This window comes from Periplaneta americana, chromosome 2 (assembly GCF_040183065.1).
Source record: "Periplaneta americana isolate PAMFEO1 chromosome 2, P.americana_PAMFEO1_priV1, whole genome shotgun sequence".
NCBI lineage: Eukaryota > Metazoa > Arthropoda > Insecta > Blattodea > Blattidae > Periplaneta > Periplaneta americana.
The window spans coordinates 109,581,201-109,600,426 of record NC_091118.1 but is presented as its reverse complement, the minus strand read 5'-3'; the positions used below and the strand labels follow the sequence as shown (position 1 = coordinate 109,600,426).

Below are 19,226 nucleotides of genomic sequence, written 5' to 3'. Positions count from 1 at the left end.
CATCCTTGTTGGGAGTGTACTGTGGTGGAAGGGGGCCATTTTGAACATGTACGGGCTTTAAAGAATACAAAATCGCAAAAATCGTATTTCTGTCTCATCTCGTTGCTGAGTAATAGTGTTTCAAAATGTGTATACATCAATTTGGGACACTCTGTATAAGATACCATATCCTTTAGTAGAACTTAATTTGTAATAGAAAACATTTTTCTACTGGAATATATTTTTCTTGCTTGATTTCATACATTTTAATAAAGATTCATAAATACCATATTTTCTCGAATATCCCGCGCACTTTTTTTTTCCCTAAATATACAAGTAAAAAATACGGGTGTGCGGTTTATTCGAAATGAAGTTGGTAACATTGTCCAACTTTTCTCCCGCGCAGTTCTTGATTTGTGCATGCCAATATGTCATTGTCTTCCCGTGCGGGTACCGGTTATTTCAATTCTTAACATTGTTAAATGACGTTTGAATTAGTACACGTGTCAGAATCAAGTTCAAGTGTGATAAATGTACAGTTTGTGCGTCTTATATTTTCAATGGATGCATGGGTACGCATATCGCTACCTCTTGTTGGAAAGAGCTTAAAAACGTGTAGTATCTCCAATCAGCTGGACAGAATAGAGGACGATTGCGTATGGAGAAGTGAGAGTGAAGATGATTGCCCGGGCGACAACAGCGCAGAATGAAGAAGTTAATAGCAATGACAGGTATTTATTATATATAACAAACCACGTAGTAAATTAGCATTGAGTTTGTTCTGATGATTTCGGATGGGAAAACCCGCTTACACCACCGTACCTTATTACTGGCAACATAAGAAAACAAAAAATCACCAGTCTCTGTTTACCGTATATGCAAGGCATAATAAAAGCCTAAACTGATCTAACCTGTCGCAGATTCGTATATGCAAGGCATAACAAACGTCTATACTAACCTAACCTGTCACAGTTTCGTATATGCAAGGCATAGTGTGACTGTGCACTAGTGTGAAACCTTCGTAATGTCACCAAAGTTATATTGGTAGTATAGAGGAGACAGCTGAAGGCGCGGAAGCGGAGTACGAGAAAGAAACTCAGCGCTAGTTTAACTCGTCATACAAAATATAGTTAATTTACTGACGCGTGCTATTAATATTGCGGGATATCGTGTAAACAGTCAATTAAGCAAGACAACTGACATGTAATTTGTCGTGAATACATTTGTTGAAAGTTCTGTTTTTGTATTTTTTTTCTCCCCTTTCAAAAGTGGGGTGCGCGGCTTACTCGAGGACGTCCGTGGGGTATTCGAGAAAATGCGGTATTCCATATTCATGGTGGAGTTTAGAATCTTTGCATATTTCATAGTTTTTTTCTCCATGATATGGATGATGATATGTGAATTAATGATTGCCAATTATCCATTATAGACAAAATCTATAAAATGTTTGTGTTATTGTGTTTAAATTTAGTCTTAGACTGTTTAGGCCCTAATAAATTTTAGCAACACACGAAGACTGTAGATAACAATTGAACAAATTTATAAGTTTTACCATAAATGCCAAATAAGCTGGAGACATTATTGCCGCATACTGTCTTACACTGTTTAATAACATAAACACACGAGACTGCCAATAATAATAATAATAATAATAATAATAATAATAATAATTTAACGAATTTATAATTTGTACCAACAATGGCCAATGGACTTCTGACAATAATTCCACATAAAAAAATTAAAAATCTTCTTCTGAAGGAAAAACTTCTAAAATATTCACGGACCCCCAGAATGAGCTCTGGGGACCCCATTTTGAGAACCACTGCTCTAGTCTATTAGTTTTGGTAGATTTTGGTTTCTTTTTTTGACAGTGAATCTTCATTTCATTATTCGTAAGTTCTATATGAAATGAAATAGAATGCGTGTATGTGTATTTTTTTTATATGTGCGTGTACTATACATGTGCGTGCTTAAGTATGTTTGGTCAACAGTCCGAACATTGGTTGGAACCTCATAAGTGACACCAGTAAGGCATTACTCGTGAGGCAACTAAGCCAGGAGATGATGGGCTAGGGTGGCCGATTATTTTCCTCCTCCATTGCATACATCGCTGATTATAAAGGATTTGACGTTTAGAAAATACCATTGGGTATGACATCTTCTTAGTGGACATACCTCTCTTTGCAATATAACTAAAATATGTCATTTACACAATTCCTTTCTAACATACAGTACCTATATGTAAAATAACAGAAGTAAATCTATTCCATTTACTTGACTATTGGACATGCAAATAAACTAATATATGTTGTCTATTTATAAGCAATAGAAAGCATTTCATTGATTAAAGTTCTCGTTAACACTTTGTTAAAAACATAAAATTTACTTTGTCATACGTTAAAAGTGTTAAAATTGTTAAAAAAGGTATTTACCTTCGACAGACGGCCCGTTTCGATGCTATGTGTCGTCGTCTTCAGTGTCTATTGAACCACTGGTGATCTTGACTCTGCGATGTGCAGTTGTCGATGGTAGTTCGATACGCACACATTATTTGACGTCATAATACATCATAACATACAAACAGCCAACCCCCACCACAGGAGCAACACACCCCCACCCCTACCATCGACAACTGCACATCACAGAGTCAAGATCACCAGTGGTTCAAGAGACACTGAAGACGACGACACATAGCGTCGAAACGGGCCATCTGTCGAAGGTAAATACCTTTTTTAACAATTTTAACACTTTTAACGTATGACAAAGTAAATTTTATGTTTTTAGAATGCGTTTATATTTGAAGCAATACCTAGTTACAGTAATTATTTATATTTACTTCTGTTATTTTATATACACATTATAAAATAAGTAAATAACTTTGTTTTAGTTATATTGCAAAGAGAGGGTGGATGTCCGCTAAGAAGACACCTAAGTTATATACCCAATGGTATTTTATAAACGCCGATCTCTTTCTAACAGTAACATAGGCTATTTCACTAATCAGATTTAAGATGTACTGGTATGCAACAATTGTTCTTCCTGTGACACATATTGTCAAATAAGATGTACTGCCTGATAATAAATTTATCAACCAGGCATGTAAGCATGTAAACTTTTCTCGAATTCTATAATATTTTACATTCCAAAGTTGTTGTTGTTGTTGTTGTTGTTGTTGTTTTCTAATGCCAGGCGTTTGACAATAAAGTCATTTGACCTCTTGCACTCCAATATTTTTCAAAGATATTATCATGACCAGCCACTGAAGCACAGATTTTGAAGTGTTCCGAATCCATTTCTTGGTTTGAGTTGCACAATGGGCAGTTAGGGGACTGATATATTCCAATTCTATGCAGGTGTTTGGCCAAACAATCATGGCCTGTTACCAACCTAAATGCAGCTACAGACGATTTTCGTGGTAAATCGGGAATTAACTGTGGATTTTGATGCAGAGAGTTCCATTTTTTCCCTTGAGATTTAGTTATCAAATTTTGTTTGTATGTAGATTTAATAAATCTCTTTACAGAGTAATACGTAGATTTAGTAACAGGTCTGTAAGTAGCAGTGCTGCCCTTCTTTGCTAAAGCATCCACATTCTCGTTTCCCAGGATTCCACAATGGGATGGTATCCTTTGGAATACAATTCTTTTATTGAGTGATATTAATTGAGAGAGCATTTTAGTTATTTCTGCTGTTTGAGATGAAGGTGTGTGTCTAGAGACGATTGATAGAATAGCTGCTTTGGAGTCTGACAATATAACTGCATTCCTAAATTTATTGATGTGGCATAGAAGATTCCTGAGACATTCACTTATTGCAATGATTTCACCATCAAAACTTGTTGTTCCATATCCAAGAGATCTATAAAGTGAGAAGAGACAGCACGTAACACCTGCACCGGCACCTTGTTCTCTGGACAGCAAGGATCCGTCGGTGTATAAATGAAGCCAGTTTTGTGGAGGGTACCTAATATTAATTGTCTCTAAAGACAATTGTTTCAGTATTTCAGTGTTTACTTCTGATTTCAGTATTTCTTCTGTTAAATTTAGATTATATTCTATATTTAATAGAGTTAAGGGGTTTGGTTTAATTTGTAAGTTTTCTTTTAAATTCGGCATATTGATTTTCTGTTTTAATTCTTGAACAATGGATATGAAACTTTTTTTGAGTTTTCAATCTACAGAGAGGACTGTATGAATGCCAATTGTTTCCTGGTAATCTGATAAGTTTTTCATATTGAATCAGTGCTTTTTCTTCTATTGTCATTTTTATGCTGTTAATATTAGTGAGGAATCTCATAGAATCTATTGGCGTTGTTTTGATTTCACCAGTAATGAGTCTGAGAGCTTGGTTTTGAACATATTCTATGTCGTTTATGAAAGGTGAAGTAATTAAAATTTCTCTGCAGTATGTCAGCACTGGTTGTATAAACATTTTGTATGTAGTGTTCAAAGTATTCCTAGAGCCATCCCCATTTCTTTCCTGCTAGTCTTTTTAGAAGGGAGAATCTTTTACGAGCTTTTTCAGAAATGTATTTCAAATGGTTGCTCCATGTTAACTTACTATCGAAAATAACTCCAAGATATTTGGATTCATAAGTCCTAGGAAGGTGTTGGCCATTGTATTGGATATTGAATTCTCTTTCTTTTTTACCGAGAGAAAATATGTTATACCGCCAGCATTCCATTGTAAGATGTTTAGTTGATTCTGTACCATTAAAGTAGTCCCCGCCTGAAGATAAATAAAATTCATTTCATATTGGAGTTAAATGGCAAGTTGTAGCCGATTTAAGTGAACACCATATTTTAACGTTTTGGTGGCTACTTCATTCACACACAACCCCCAGAATGTCTGAAGGACCACACCTGCTGTTGGTCGACGGGTCCATTGGACCTAGCTGGGAGATCTTGTTGATCACCAGCTTTCCCTCCTTAAGCCACTGGAGGACGATTTTAGTGCCATAGCAGGTCAGCACTAGGAACAGAAAAGTAGAAAGAGGAGGAAGGAAAGGGAAATGAACCCCTAGGCCTCGAATGCTCTAATGCCGTTGGGGTCGAAGAAAGTACGAGTTCAGTCAGAGGACTGGATAGGAAAGGGTAAAGAGGGAATTAGGTATTGGATAGAGGAAAATTATACCAAATTCAGTCATTAACTCATCAAGCTGACCAGTGCTAATGGATGAGTAGCCCCTCCCTTTAGTTCAGCTTGTAAAATTATGCTTACTAACAGCTGCACCACGGGAAGGTAGGGATGGACATTGGGTATTTGTCCAGGTTTGTCGCTTAAAGCCTTCAATGGAAAGGATTAATGGCTCTCCCCCCTGTATCCGACAGATACCCTTTTGCAGATACATATTTTTTAATTGTTTTTAAAAGTGATTGCTTCTATTTCTTTTTAAAATTACGATACATATTTAATAGTTATGATGTTAGGAAATATAATTATGTATACATCAACGTAAATTTCTCATTTATTATAGAGAACGTTTCAAAACTTATGTTACAGAAGAACATTGTAGATAGAGGGTACTAAAACAAACATTTATTAGTAAGCAATATGTATTCTGTTTTGCAAGGATACAGCGCTACAGTTATTTCAGTGTTGGATAGGCAATCATTCATGCAAAGTCCAGTGACAACGTGTAGTACTGTATAATTTTGCTGTTGCCATCCATATATGAAAACTGTTCTCCAATTATGTGTAACTATGTTTTCGGCAGAAGCATGATATAAGACTTCATCGATGGAAGAAAGAGCAGGAGAAACTATTTACAAAATTTCGTATAAAGTGCCTGTCTTAATGAATCAATTTCAGAAAAAAAAAAATCTCAAAATTATTATACATCTTATTATTTTCTTTAATTTCGGCCCTAATCAACTTTAAAGGTTTTGCATGTGAATCACCTGTTGCCTTTCTTTTCAATGTTATACGATTTTTTTCTTTTAATTAGATATGGTGAAATTTTTTCATAATCATGATACCCTGTTTTATCAACGTTTAAAAGCTTTTTTTGCTCAAGGTCTGTTTCACGGTAAACTTCCATGTCTTGTTCTCTGTTACTTTTGATTATTTCAAAATCCATGTTTATAAAATCTTGACATGTTAAAATACATACATTTATGTAAAACTCTGAAAGGACATTTGTTTATAAAATTTTAACATGTTAAAATACATACTCTACCAAATCAAAACCAAATTTCTTAATGATTTAGATAAAGTTACCAGAGGAGCATGCAAAGAGCTTATTGGTCTTCCTCATGACAGCCCAGAAGGAATGCTTTACTCCCCTAAAAAATATCGTGGTCTTTCTTCAATGAAAGCATCTTGGGAAGCTTATGTACAACACAGAAATATTTGTAATACTCTTCTTCGTGTTGATGACTCCCATCTCCACAATGTTAGGGACCTTGTAAGCGAAAAAGTTTCTGCTCTGTCAAAGTTTAATATCACAGCTATTGATGCTATCAACTGGTCAGGTCGTAAAATTCGTAAAATTCGTAAACACTTAAGAAATGACGCATTCCAAACTTGGACAAACCATACCTTGCGTGGTAAAGGGGTTATTGTTTATAGTGATCTCCCCAAGGCTAACTCATGGGTAAGCAATCGAAAGGGCCTATCTTCCTCAGAATGGACCAATGCTTTAAAAATGTCAAGCAATATTTTGGTGGTTTGCGCAATACCGGGCAGAACTCTAAACACAACCCGCTGCCGTCATCCAGACTGTAGCGAGCTTGAAACACTTGGACACATGCTTGGACAATGCCCAAAGGCGAGCTGCTGATCAATGCTAGACATCATCGTGTACGACATGCTTTGGCAATATCGTTAAAAACTTTAAATTGGGAGATTCATGAGGAAGTACATTGTGTATCATCAGACGGTTCTTTTAGACAGGCAGACATTATTGCTATCAACGGACGCTTAAAAACGGGCTCTTGTTCTTGATCCTACTATCCGTTTCGAAAGAAACCTAAATCAGGCCACCGAAGCTGATACTGAGAAGCAATCTATATATGAACCTTGTCTGCTGTATCTTTCTCAAAAGTACAACGTCCCTCTTAAACAATGGTCTGTCACTGGTTTGCTGTTTGGCAGTAGAGGTTCGATTACAAAATTCACATGGAATTATCTTAAGGAACTTCACATTCCTTTTAATTATGTAATGTCTATTTTTATAAATATTATCAAGGATTCTCTTCAAATATTACATCATCTCTATTTCAATTAATCAACTTATATTTGCCTTCAACAATTAACTTTCTTTTTTCATTAATGTATTACATCACATTATATTGTACATGCTTCTTGTATTCAGGATCCTTGTGGTCACTCAAATTCTTTGAGCTGATTTCTATAATTTAGAAATTTATTACACCCACAAAACGCAAAAAATGATGAAAAATTACAATTTTCAAAATATAACTATTTTAATAGAGAATTTTCTCCTCTTTAATTTTATATAATAATTTTCGATTTATGCCTTATGATTTTCCAGATAAGTCCCATTTTCCAAAATTCTGCGTCATCAGGCATGGTCACTTCTACGAAGATCACTCCAAAAGCAATGCACAACATTTTTTTTTTTATTTATTTTTTATTCTAAACCTTTACAATTTATGGAGGTCATTTGAAAGGTGCGGGGATTATGTGGAAAAGTGACATATTGTTTCTGAAGGATGTATCTACATTCTATGAAAATAGCAAAGCTGTAGGATAAAAATGTAATTTTTAAATAAATATTGTGGATTACTTTTGGAGTGATCCTCGTAGCTGTCAATTCCCTCGTCCAGCATTGCTTGTAAAATAAATTTCTTTCTAGTCCCAAAATAGATGCATAGATATCAGGGCATGATCATAAGATTGAAAACACCTTTTTACTGTTAGTCATAAAACTGTAAATTTGTGTGTCAGTGATGTTGTACGTCATTTTAATAAGAGTCCAAAAGTAGAAATTAAAATTCTGAGGAGGATGGGCATAAGCCCTGGGACAAACACATCGCAGGATTTATTGCATCAATGTGAAAATAAGGACAAAAATGACAAAAAAAAAAACATTCAACACCTGAAGTTAAAACAAGGAAGAGGTATTTGAGAGGCAGAAAGAAGCTGATATTGGACTGACATGAAGCTGCTTAAGGGGTGACATATGATGATGGAGTCTTCTAGGCTCTGAAAGTTTGTGGCTCATTTCCTGCAAATAGTAATTTTAGAATATTTAATTCTTTTAAACATGATATCTCAGCCAAATATGGTGGTACCAAGAAGATATTGGTATCATTTTGAAGCTTGAAATGTCCCCTAGTGCCTGACAATGAGTAAAATAACATTAATAACATTAATATAGTTAATAATTATCTATGAATTTTTTTACATGATTTTTGCAACATAAAATATTAGTATAAGTTACATATATGGTGATATTTAATTAATGTAAATGAAAATAAAAAATAGCTATATGTCAGGCACTAAAGAATAGTTTTAGCTATAAAACAGGGAAGAAACTGTGGCTCTATCTTAAAAGCTAAATGAGCTATCATGTTTCAAGTTGTATGTCAAAATTATGAACAAAATAATTTTTATAAACAATTTAGACATAATTTCAAGGGATGTGTTCACTTCATCCTCTTTCTGGTACCATTCTCAATTGTATAAAAATTTTACAGAGCAAAATTACGCAAAACAAAATTTTTTATATGTAAAGGTGTACATATACCTTAAATCTCTAAAAGAGCATTTGTTTAAAATAAATTCGCTAAAATGCTTTGGGGCTATATTGAAGCCACATTAATTCCCTAACCATTATACAAAAAAGCATTACCACTAAGACTAAGCAAAGGCACTCTTTGCCTCTCTGCGAGATAGGCTACAGTAGTGTACACTGTACAGTAAGCCTATTGCCAAACCAAGCATGTTGATTAGTGAACATGCCTACATTAAAAGAATAAGTGCAAAGAAATTAAACATAAGCGAGAAAAATTTAAATTTCATGTTTGACGCATCTGCACAATAAGCAATATGTAGTGTGAAAGATAAACACAAAAAGGATTTTTTTATGATACAGTACTGGCATTTCGTGATAACATATTGTTCATATGCATGGCTGCATTGTTGCCGAGAAAGCATATGCTGCATTTGTGTTCATTTGAACTCAGCAGCAATGAGAAGTTCTGTTTCATTAAAACTGTAATTATAAAGTAATGACACATTAAAGTTTTGTTATCGTATGTATTATAGTAAGTTCAAAACTCCCTCCCCCCAACACCAGAACCAAATTCTGGCTGCGCCACTGGTTAATGTATCACTAAATTGGTCAAATAACATTTATTTTTTACATTTAATTTTGTTCAGTATGCACAATTTCAGTTTGCATAGCTCTTCTCTCTTCCCCATTGCAAAATATTTAGATGCAATGGTAATTGTTTTTTAATTTACGTGGTATTGACATTTACTGCCATTGAGATTATTATAGTTACCATCGAGATTATCATGATACTGATATATGCAGTTACAGTCCAAGAGACTGTGACATACCTCTGGTTCTCTAACAAATTTGTAATTTGTAAAATTTTTCTAGCGAAAATCACTAATAACATTAGTAAATTGATGGGTATTATACAACAGAAATTATTAATATTTGTAATTATGAATAAACTATTTTGGGCAACTACTAAATGTACATAGGTCAAATAGAAATGATCAGAACAATATTCAAATACAAATGATTCCTGGACGTATTTCCGAATCCTGTTTTCCAAAAGGTCTTATTTCCGAAATCAGACTATTCCAAATGGTCTTCATTCCGAATGCGTTATTTCCGATACAGCAATATGTCTGAAACCAAATATTCTCGATTCCAAAATGGAAATCCCTACAATCATGTAAACAATGTTTATGAATCCATTGTTCGTTACTTAGTAACAAAACTCGACTTAAATTCTTCCAAATTTTTAAGTAGTAAAGCAGGCAGGACAAAAATAATGTTGGCCATGTTATGACTAAGATTGTGACATCGTGCTGTAGCCTATCTTTCTCGTTGGCCACGATTCTGAGGTGATGTGCTTAGCAATGGATCAGACTTGCATTGATATAATGTTTGCTAGAGGGACTGACTTAATTTCTTGCGTGAAATTGTATTTCTTATTTCTCTTATCACAGACCCATAGTAACGGCTCTCTAACAAACCAGTTCAGATGATGATGGCGGGTGATCTGCCCTGAGGAAGACATATCCCTTAGGCAAGGCTGTGAGTATGCGAATCATGACCCGCCTCACATTTATCAGGCAGGGTGACACTGCAATGGTTCGATGGTTTGCCATAGTATGGGAATGAAATACATCACAAAACACCCAGACCCGGACAGAAGATGAATTCTTCCATTGTCCATGCCAGAAGGAATTGAACCACAGATAATTTGGTTAGAAAGTGGACACATTATCCAAATAGCCACAACAGCAGACCCAATTGAGATGACACACAGTAATATCATTGTAAATAAGAAAAATAATAATTAAATTGCATTAAACTTATATTGCTATGTACTGACATTATATGGCTACCTGTACAAATCTCACACAAACATAGACACATGCATCCTATACCAGCACCAGTACATTTGTGTAATGCATATTTCTACGTTACCTGCATGGAGACCGGCCAAAAAGGCAGCTCCTAGCACACTCATCTCGGAAGACGTGGGTCTTTCTACCTTCAGACCTGTGAGGTCAGCTAATGTTTGAGTCACAAAGTCATTCCGAGAAACACCTCCATCCACTCTGAAATAAATTCGATCACATATTAAAATTTCACATCTTTGTTGTGGATAGCAAATAGACCTTGAAAGTTATTTAACTTGTATTAACTGTCTACCTGATGCTGGTGTAATGGCTCTTCACTTCTTTCTGTAGCGAATGGAATAGTTGTACCACTCGAAATGCAATACTCTCCAAAATGGCCCTCATCATATGTTGGCGACTGGTTGTAGGTTTAATGCCAATGAATCCAGCTGCAGCTTGGAAATTGTTAATAGGTGCCTGCATAAATTACAGGAATTTTTGTACCGTGACAACATTACAGTGTTTGTTTACAAACAACACAGTGACAAGACAGTAGTGCATTGTTTTTGTTTTGATTGGACGTGGTGGTCCAGTGCCTTGGCCACCCAGATTATTCGACCTCACCCCATTATATTTTTACCTTTGGAGTCACTTGAAAGCTGTCGTCTATGCAACACCAGTGAATGATGCAGAGGTGCTACTGCAGCATATTGAAAATGCACGTGTGTACATCGTGCTCAGGCATGTGTAAACAATGAGGAGGGGGGGACACATTGACCACCTTTTGTAAATGTTAAATGACAAGTTTCCAAACATGTACTTGTGACACAACAAAAACAAAGTATGACCATTTCTCCAATAAATAAGCATTTTCCGTCAAATTTTCATATAAGGAATTGTTTTTAGTTTTGATTCAGAAGCACGCTCACGCGTTTTCCAAACATGCTTATGATTCACCCTGTATATATTTTTCGTGGTTTCGATTCTTTTTGCTTGTTGTTTTGTTTATGTCCACGTGTCTGAGCCATGTAGCAGACCTGGTAGTGCCATTGTTTTATAAAACTTCTTGAACTTACAGATTTTATTTTTATTCATTATGTACGTATATCTTCCCACTGTGAATCAGAACATAGTATGCTTTATCAACTCTGTTTACATAATACAGCCAGTTTTGATGATAGATTTCAACGTCTTCAATAAAATTGTAGTATTTTTTGCTTCATTTAAATTTTTTATGCCTGTCTGTCTTTATTTGAATAATCTGTGTGTGTGTGTGTGCGTGCGTGCGTGCGTGCGTGCGTGCGTGCGTTTTTTTTTTTTTTTTTTACAGAATATATTTCAACATGCCCCATTACATAGGTATTGTGTGTGTGTGTTTTTTTTAACTCAACCTGCATGCTCCATTACTATGGAGTAATATTACATGCAACTTGATATACATACTATGTTAACTAAATATTACAGTTACTTTCTTACAAGATGATGGATATACAAATTATTCTTTTCATTGTAACTTGTTAAAATCTATACTATTAGCAAATTTAACGAAGTTTGTGGTATATTCCGAGATCAGTTTATTTTTGTTGACTGGCCAATTTTCTAACCGTAGAACTTTTGCTTTCAAAGTTTCTCTTTCCTGCTCTATTAATTTACAATCATATATAAGATGATCCACTGATTGTTCTGCTGTATTACAAGTGCACATAGGATTGTCTATAATTTTATACTTATGTAAGTATGATTTTATATTACCGTGACCTGTTATCAAAGATGTACAATTAGGAGAGGTATTAATTTTGAGTTTTAGTCTCTGGACTACATTTGGAAGAAAAGATTTTGTAGTTGCACCTTTCGTCGTTTGGTCCCATTCTCTTTGCCAAGTCACTACACTATTTTCACTCATTTCACTTAACACTACACTTTTCGGGATCCTGTTGTAGCACTCATAGATCTCCCTGCTGGTTGCTGCCTCCTTCGCGAGTCGATCTGCAATCTCGTTTCTGTGATGCCCTGCGTGTGCCTTGATCCATCTAAATTCTATGTTCCATCCCTGCAGCTCCATCTCCTTCGTCTTTCTCCTTATTTCTTCAATCAAGTTAGTGTGAATTTTTCGATTCTTCAGCAACTGTAAAGTTATCCGGCTATCAGTGTGTATTGTAACTGTTCTTTGTCCATTTGATTGCTGTAAGTGTTTTAGTACTTTCAATATCACTAGCTGTTCTGCCTGATTGTTTGTACATTTCCTGTTTAGCTTGTACTTTATCTGGGCTATAAGATTAGTGCTGGTGAATATTGCTATACCTGATCCTGTGCCTTCTGTACTCTTACTACCGTCTGTATATACCTGAAGTTGATGCTGGCTGTCTTTTTCATCATCTACAACTTTGACAAAGTCCGCTGGGTGAGACCAGAACTTCACTTCCATTTCTCTATTGATCAAGTTACCTTTCTCTCTTATGTACTCGTAGTATTTTGAGAATTCCTCTATTTTAATATTAATTGGTGTTAGACCCATTACCAAGCATAGTGCTTCATTTGAAACTGTTCGATAAGCCTTTGCTATTTTTATGTTTATAAGTCTTTGAACTCTTATTAGCTTAATGATGTAGCATTTGTTTTCTAAGATTCCCTTCCAAATCGGTGCTCCATACAGGATCAGGGGTAAGATTCCTCCTGTATATATTATTCTCAAAGCCCTGTGCTGCAGTCCCCATGTTAATTTCGCCGATTTAGAAAGCTGGAATATGAGTAGTACATTTACCTGAGATGTAGTTCACGTGTTCTCTGAAAGTGAGTTTGCTGTCGAATATTTTTCCTAAATATTTAATGTTGTTGACCTGTTCAAGCATTTTCTAATTCATGTAGATTTCTATATTTTTTTCTCTCTCGGCACTTTCTACGAGACATGAGCATTACTTCTGATTTTCCTTCATTGAATTCTAGCTTGTTGTTTCTGGCCCACTTCGAAATTTTATCCAGTTCCAAATTCATGTAATTTTCGGCTTCAATAACAGATTCTCCTTTACATAATATAATTAGGTCATCGACGAATGCTATTGTTTTTGTTTTGCTTGTGTATGTCAGATTCAGTAGAGAGTTTTACATTAGATTCCAAAATCCAGGTCCACAGCATGAACCTTGTGGGCATCCTTTAGTGACTGTCCTTTCGATTTTAAAGTTATTATTTGACATTATTGCAGTTCGTTGGCTGAAGTATGCTTCACTAAGTACAGATTTTTAGGGCAGTTTAGGGCAGAATTGCTGATAATAAATTTGTAATTACGGTTGCCCCTCAAAATGATATTTGCCCTCAAGGTAAAACATAACCTATGAAAGCTGTTGCTATTGTTAAAAATAGAATAATTACACCAACTGATCAGGTGTGTAAAAATGTATATGAACCGTAGTATATTCCTCGTCCAATATGTAAATAAATACAGATGAAGAATATAGATGCACCATTTGCATTCCTTCAGTCCTTTCAAGATGCTGAGCCACCATGCCGCGTCGAAGGCTCCTTTAACATCTAAGCTGGCCATAACGTGTGTGTGTGTGTGTGTGCGTGCGTGTGTGCGCGCGCGCGTCATCTGTTTGAGAAGTATTTATTTTGTAAGTATAAACAATACAGTAGAACCTCTATTATCAGTGGTAATGAAGGGGGTGGGCAGAACGGTTAATCGAAAAAATTGGATAATGTGTACCATAAGATATTTTCGTAAATTTAGTGAGTAATATTTACACTTTCGTAATTTAGTCCATAGTCTTGTATTTAACAGGCTAGGTACCGGTAGTGGCTGAGAAGTTCACTAATTTAAATCTGGTTGTCAACAATGGATTTTTAAAGGCCAAGGAAATTCCTTGTAATGATTGTCTGTGGAAATATGTGAATAGTGGAGGTCTCGTGTTGCAGATTTACATACTTTATACACTCCTACCTCGTATTCTGATGCGAGATGAGCCACAGTTTCTCTTTCCCCAAATCACTCACTTGTTTACACTTTTTTCTGTGATACTTATCACAAGATTTATTTTGATACCCGTAGAAGACATTTTATGTAGAAGTTATACAGTACGACAATTCGAACATGAGACCATACTGAGTAAGGGTGAAGGCTTGTAATAGCACTCTCTAGAAAAAATAACATGTTAATACAATGTACAGTACTTAATATATTTCTGCAGAAAAAAAAAAAGCAAGAGAAAGACAGACGGATAATCCATCAATCGGTTAATAGAGTGATGGATAATCGGGGTTCTACTGTACTGTGTAAGTTGCAGATACTTTATCATTATACATTTAAATCAGTTGATACGAAATAACTTGTAATAACGAATGATAAGACATCTTGGTAAAATGTTTTTTTTTTATGTGTCTACTTATTCTAGATTCAATTAATCAGTAAACAATAAGTTAGAGCAGACACTGACCTAATTACAGCAAATAAAATTAATAACTGAAAATATATAACATGTCATTTATATTTTAATTCCTTGGCATCTTCAATTTCATATTTCTAAATTCATGAATAGGCCTACAATGCTGTAAAGTACCTTCAAATGAAACAAATATCAGACTTCTATTAAACAACAAAACTTTATTATCATACATCTGATTATATGCATCACAGGCTCAGACAGGCTTAGAAATAATTCCTTCTAGCATTAAGGCAACGGTCTTTCCCCCTCCCCCCACAATTAGGCCCGTCATTACTCCAGACGCACCGCAGCCTTAGGCTTATTGTGCTAACTATGAAGCAACAGTCTTAATGGTGCATCAGTTTCCTAATGCCTTCAGAAAAGACGCATGTTAGCTCTTGTACAAACCCTTGTTTCACTGCATTACTCACATCATAATGTAAGGTAACCAGTCCTTTCAGACATTTCTTCATTTTCTCAAAGAATTAGATGTGAAAGTCAGAGGATAACAGATCGGAACTGAATGGGGGACAATCTAGTGTCTCCCAACGAAAACGTTGTAGTGTTGTGACCATGACATTCACAACATGGGGTCTAGTGTTGTCATGCAAAAGAACAATGCCGTGAGACAACAAACTAATTTCTTATGAGATTAGATTGGCTTTAATTTTATTGTCTTTTGTATTTTTGGTAGATAGTTATAATTTAATAAAGTTTTATGATTTTTGGGTTTATATATGAATACTTTTTTTTTTTTACTTTCCCTTTGGCAATTTGATGCTTGTTCAGGTTCTAGGCAGCTATGCAAAAGACAGTCAGTAAGTCACAATATCGCGCAGTCTTGGTGACTCAGCAGCAGGAGAACTTGTTCATTAAAAAACAGTGTCACCATGACATTCCCAGATGTAGCAGCAGAATAAGCTTTTTTCGGTCTGAATGATGATGGATTTTCCTCAGGGACCCATTTGTGGTTACGAGGAGTGGCGACTCTGACCTGAGCTATTCAATCTCTAGATATATATCCAGACCATCCTGTCCCAGGGGTCATAAATATGGGACCTGGTCCTCCAGGTTGGGGGTTGGGCAAAAGGCTGACAATACCTTTCCGTAAAAATTCACTGTTAACGGAAACTATGCACCACTAGTATGACGCTACAGCAATTTATATTAAATCCAACGAAAGTTGGGATCTGACAGGAATGTTTGAGCAATGCTGCACTGCTCTTGAAACTCACTTTGCAATACACTTTCTGCATATTATGCTGACAGCTGTCCATTGGATTAGTGTCTTCCTTGCATGAAAAGTAAATCATATCCCTTTGTGTCTGCTTGGATGTATCCATGATTCACCTTATTTGACTATATACATATGTTCGTCTTCTAAACTCACACATCAAGGATACTGAATGAATCGCACAATTTGACGACACTACTTCGATGTTCACAATAGAAACATGGTCTCAGATTATTTAGAACAATTTTATTAATAGTGTTACAGCACCAGTTCACATTCCATTTGAAGGTACCTTATACTAAAAAGATCAGCTTTATTGAATATCAGATGGTGGTAGAGTTCCAACAAGAATGATGCACTCTTTAAATAGAGATCACATGGCTCAGATCTACAATAAAAGAAAAAGAAGTGTTGCTTAGGCCTGACATGTTTCATACAGCTTATTATAGTTTTACCTGTATTCCACTGAAGGCAGGAATAAAATAAAGTCCATTTGAATCCTGAACTGAAATTGCCATGTCGGAAGATTCACAGGGATCAGATACCAAACCTAAAGAAAATACAGAGTGATCAGTAAAGCTGAGAACTACTGGTATTTATTTATTTTTATTTATTATCGAGATGTAAAGAACATATTTGTAAGACCAGTACCTACTTACAATTTTCCTTTCTGCATCATTCTTCATTATGAGTATGAATTCTCTGTTATAGGTACCGGTAAGGTAAACATAGGCCTATTTATATTCGTGAACATAGGCTATACAGGTAAATATTTCAGCCTTATTGTGGTTTAAAAAATGTAACAGTACAAGAAGTATAAGAAATATTACATTGAAGAATGCAAATACTCTAAAGCTTATTCATTAAAATAAAATGATATCTAACAATCATTATATTAAGTAAGTATGTGCAATTAACTTTTTTTTAATGCCATGAAACTATCTGCCACTTTTTAACATATATAGCCTATGGATGAAAAATCCAATGTTTATAAACATGATAGAAGGAAATTCTTAATAGGCCTACGATAGAAAACAAAAAGCAACAGGTTATACAATCCAAAGGCCGTGAAATATGAAGAAGCAGTATTAGTTCAACACGTCAATGTTCTATGTTTCATAAACAAGTAATAAATTTAGCGTGGTAACATTCTTATATCAAAGATGAAGTTCCTAAAACATGCATGAAATTTAATTTAAACATTTGACGATTTTACAATTACAAACCAGTGTTGCCACTTTTGGTACAATTTTACAGATTTGGAACAATTTCAAATGGTCTATACAATTGATTTTTTGGTACAGTTTAACATAATTTGGTACAATCTGTACTTTTTTATTTTATAATATAAAAACTGTTTTATGAGTTGCTAACGTTAAATTACTGGTAGAAACAGCATGATTATGATATTTAGTCAGTTGAAAATTCAATCTAATAATTGGGTGTATAAATTGCTTTTAAAATTAAATTTTCCCTTTTCTTCTCCAGAAAATAGATTTCTATTGTTTTTTAATTGGTTCTTTTACGACGTGTTATTAACTGCTATGGTTATCTAGCATCTGAATGAGATAAAGGTGATAATGCCAGCGAAATGAGTGCAGGGTCCAACACATTTGCTCTTAATGAGTTCAGATAAAATCCCGGAAAAAACCAGGTAACTTGTCCCAACCAGGATTTGAACCCAAGGCCGCTGGTTTCACGGTCAGACAGGTTAGCTGTTACTCCACAGTGGTGGACTCTATTTCTATTGTTAACACTGTGATATAATTACTCGAAGAGACTGTGGGACAACAGTGTGTACAGTAAAATCTCGTTAATCAGAACCTGATAATCCAGACTTTCCTTAATCCGGACAACCAACAAAATAGCTTGCCTAAAATGGGGAATGCGATGTTTTAAAAGTGGCTGGAAGTCAACAATCGAATTGGTCACATAGATCCATACTTTAAACCAATTTCTGCGGCAAGCATTTCAACTGATGTACATTGGGCACACCATAATAATTATTACGTATATAATGTATTGTGTTGTTTTAAATTTTATGTATATTATGTGTATGTCATTTAAATGTATAACAGACGTGTTTTGTTGCTGTAAATGGAGTTTTAATTCACTTTCTACTGTTTTAGGACATTTCAGTTAATCCGAACTTTCGTTAATACGGGCAACTTATCTCCAATTAGTCCGGATTAACGAGATTCTACTCTAGGCTATATATTAACAAATAAAACTCGTAGAGCTGTAAATATAGTAAATGTATCATAACAAATTTAATGTCAGTTTTCTGTTATGTATTAATGCCTTTTCTTAGAATTTGTAATTTGGGTGGGCAGGTGCAAGAGATTCGTAGAGTTGATACATTAACTAACAAGAGAAGTAGGCTACATGCAAATCTAGCTCTCAGGTAAAGCTCCCTGTGAAGCAGACTTGAATAATTTCAAGGGAAAAATTGTTCTGGGGCGGGCATCAATCCTGGAACCTTTGGCTGAATGCACCAATGCTCTACCGACTGAGCTACCCAGGAACTTCACCCGATGCATCTCAGTTTTTCCCTTTGTATCCACATAGATCAAGTGGGCTGACAAAACGCCAAATTCCACATTGAGTGCACACAAACTCTGTGTGACTTGAAATTGTGTGCACTCGATGTGGGATCTGGTGTCTAGGCAGTCCACTCAAGCTATGTGTATACAAAGTGAAAAACTGAGACGGTATTGGGCGAAATTCCTGAGTAGCTCAGTCAGTAGAACGTCGATGCGTTCAGCCAAAGGTTCTGGGATCGATACCTAGCCCTGGAACAATTTTTCCCTTGAAATTGTTAAAAAAAAGTACAGTTTCATACAATTTGGTACAATTTTCTGTGTGTTTGGTACATTTTATTTTTGGTCAGCAGCAACACTGTTAAAAACATGTACCGGTAAATATTACCTATTTGTTGGGCCCAATTAATGAGGGAGCCTGTGTCATGAGAAGCACCTTCCATTACGTACACAATTTCTTTTCCAAAACGCCAACCAACTTGTGGGTAGAGACCTGCAATCAT

The 19,226-nt window shown here is 35.3% G+C and overlaps 1 protein-coding gene across 3 annotated transcripts in view; it reads right to left on the bottom strand.

Annotated features, from left to right (window-relative positions):
- Window positions 1-19,226, bottom strand: part of LOC138694495 (glycerol kinase 5) — a 112,850-nt gene that overhangs the window by 19,060 nt on the left and 74,564 nt on the right. For 2 of the 3 annotated variants that reach the window (XM_069818268.1, XM_069818269.1), the window contains 4 exons: window positions 19,112-19,216; window positions 16,639-16,733; window positions 10,847-11,010; window positions 10,619-10,752 (listed from right to left, as the gene is read on the bottom strand). In XM_069818268.1, the coding sequence (XP_069674369.1) occupies window positions 10,619-10,752; window positions 10,847-11,010; window positions 16,639-16,733; window positions 19,112-19,216 (498 nt within the window). The remainder of the gene's footprint in view (window positions 1-10,618; window positions 10,753-10,846; window positions 11,011-16,638; window positions 16,734-19,111; window positions 19,217-19,226) is intronic. The other variant, XM_069818270.1, reaches the window with a different exon arrangement.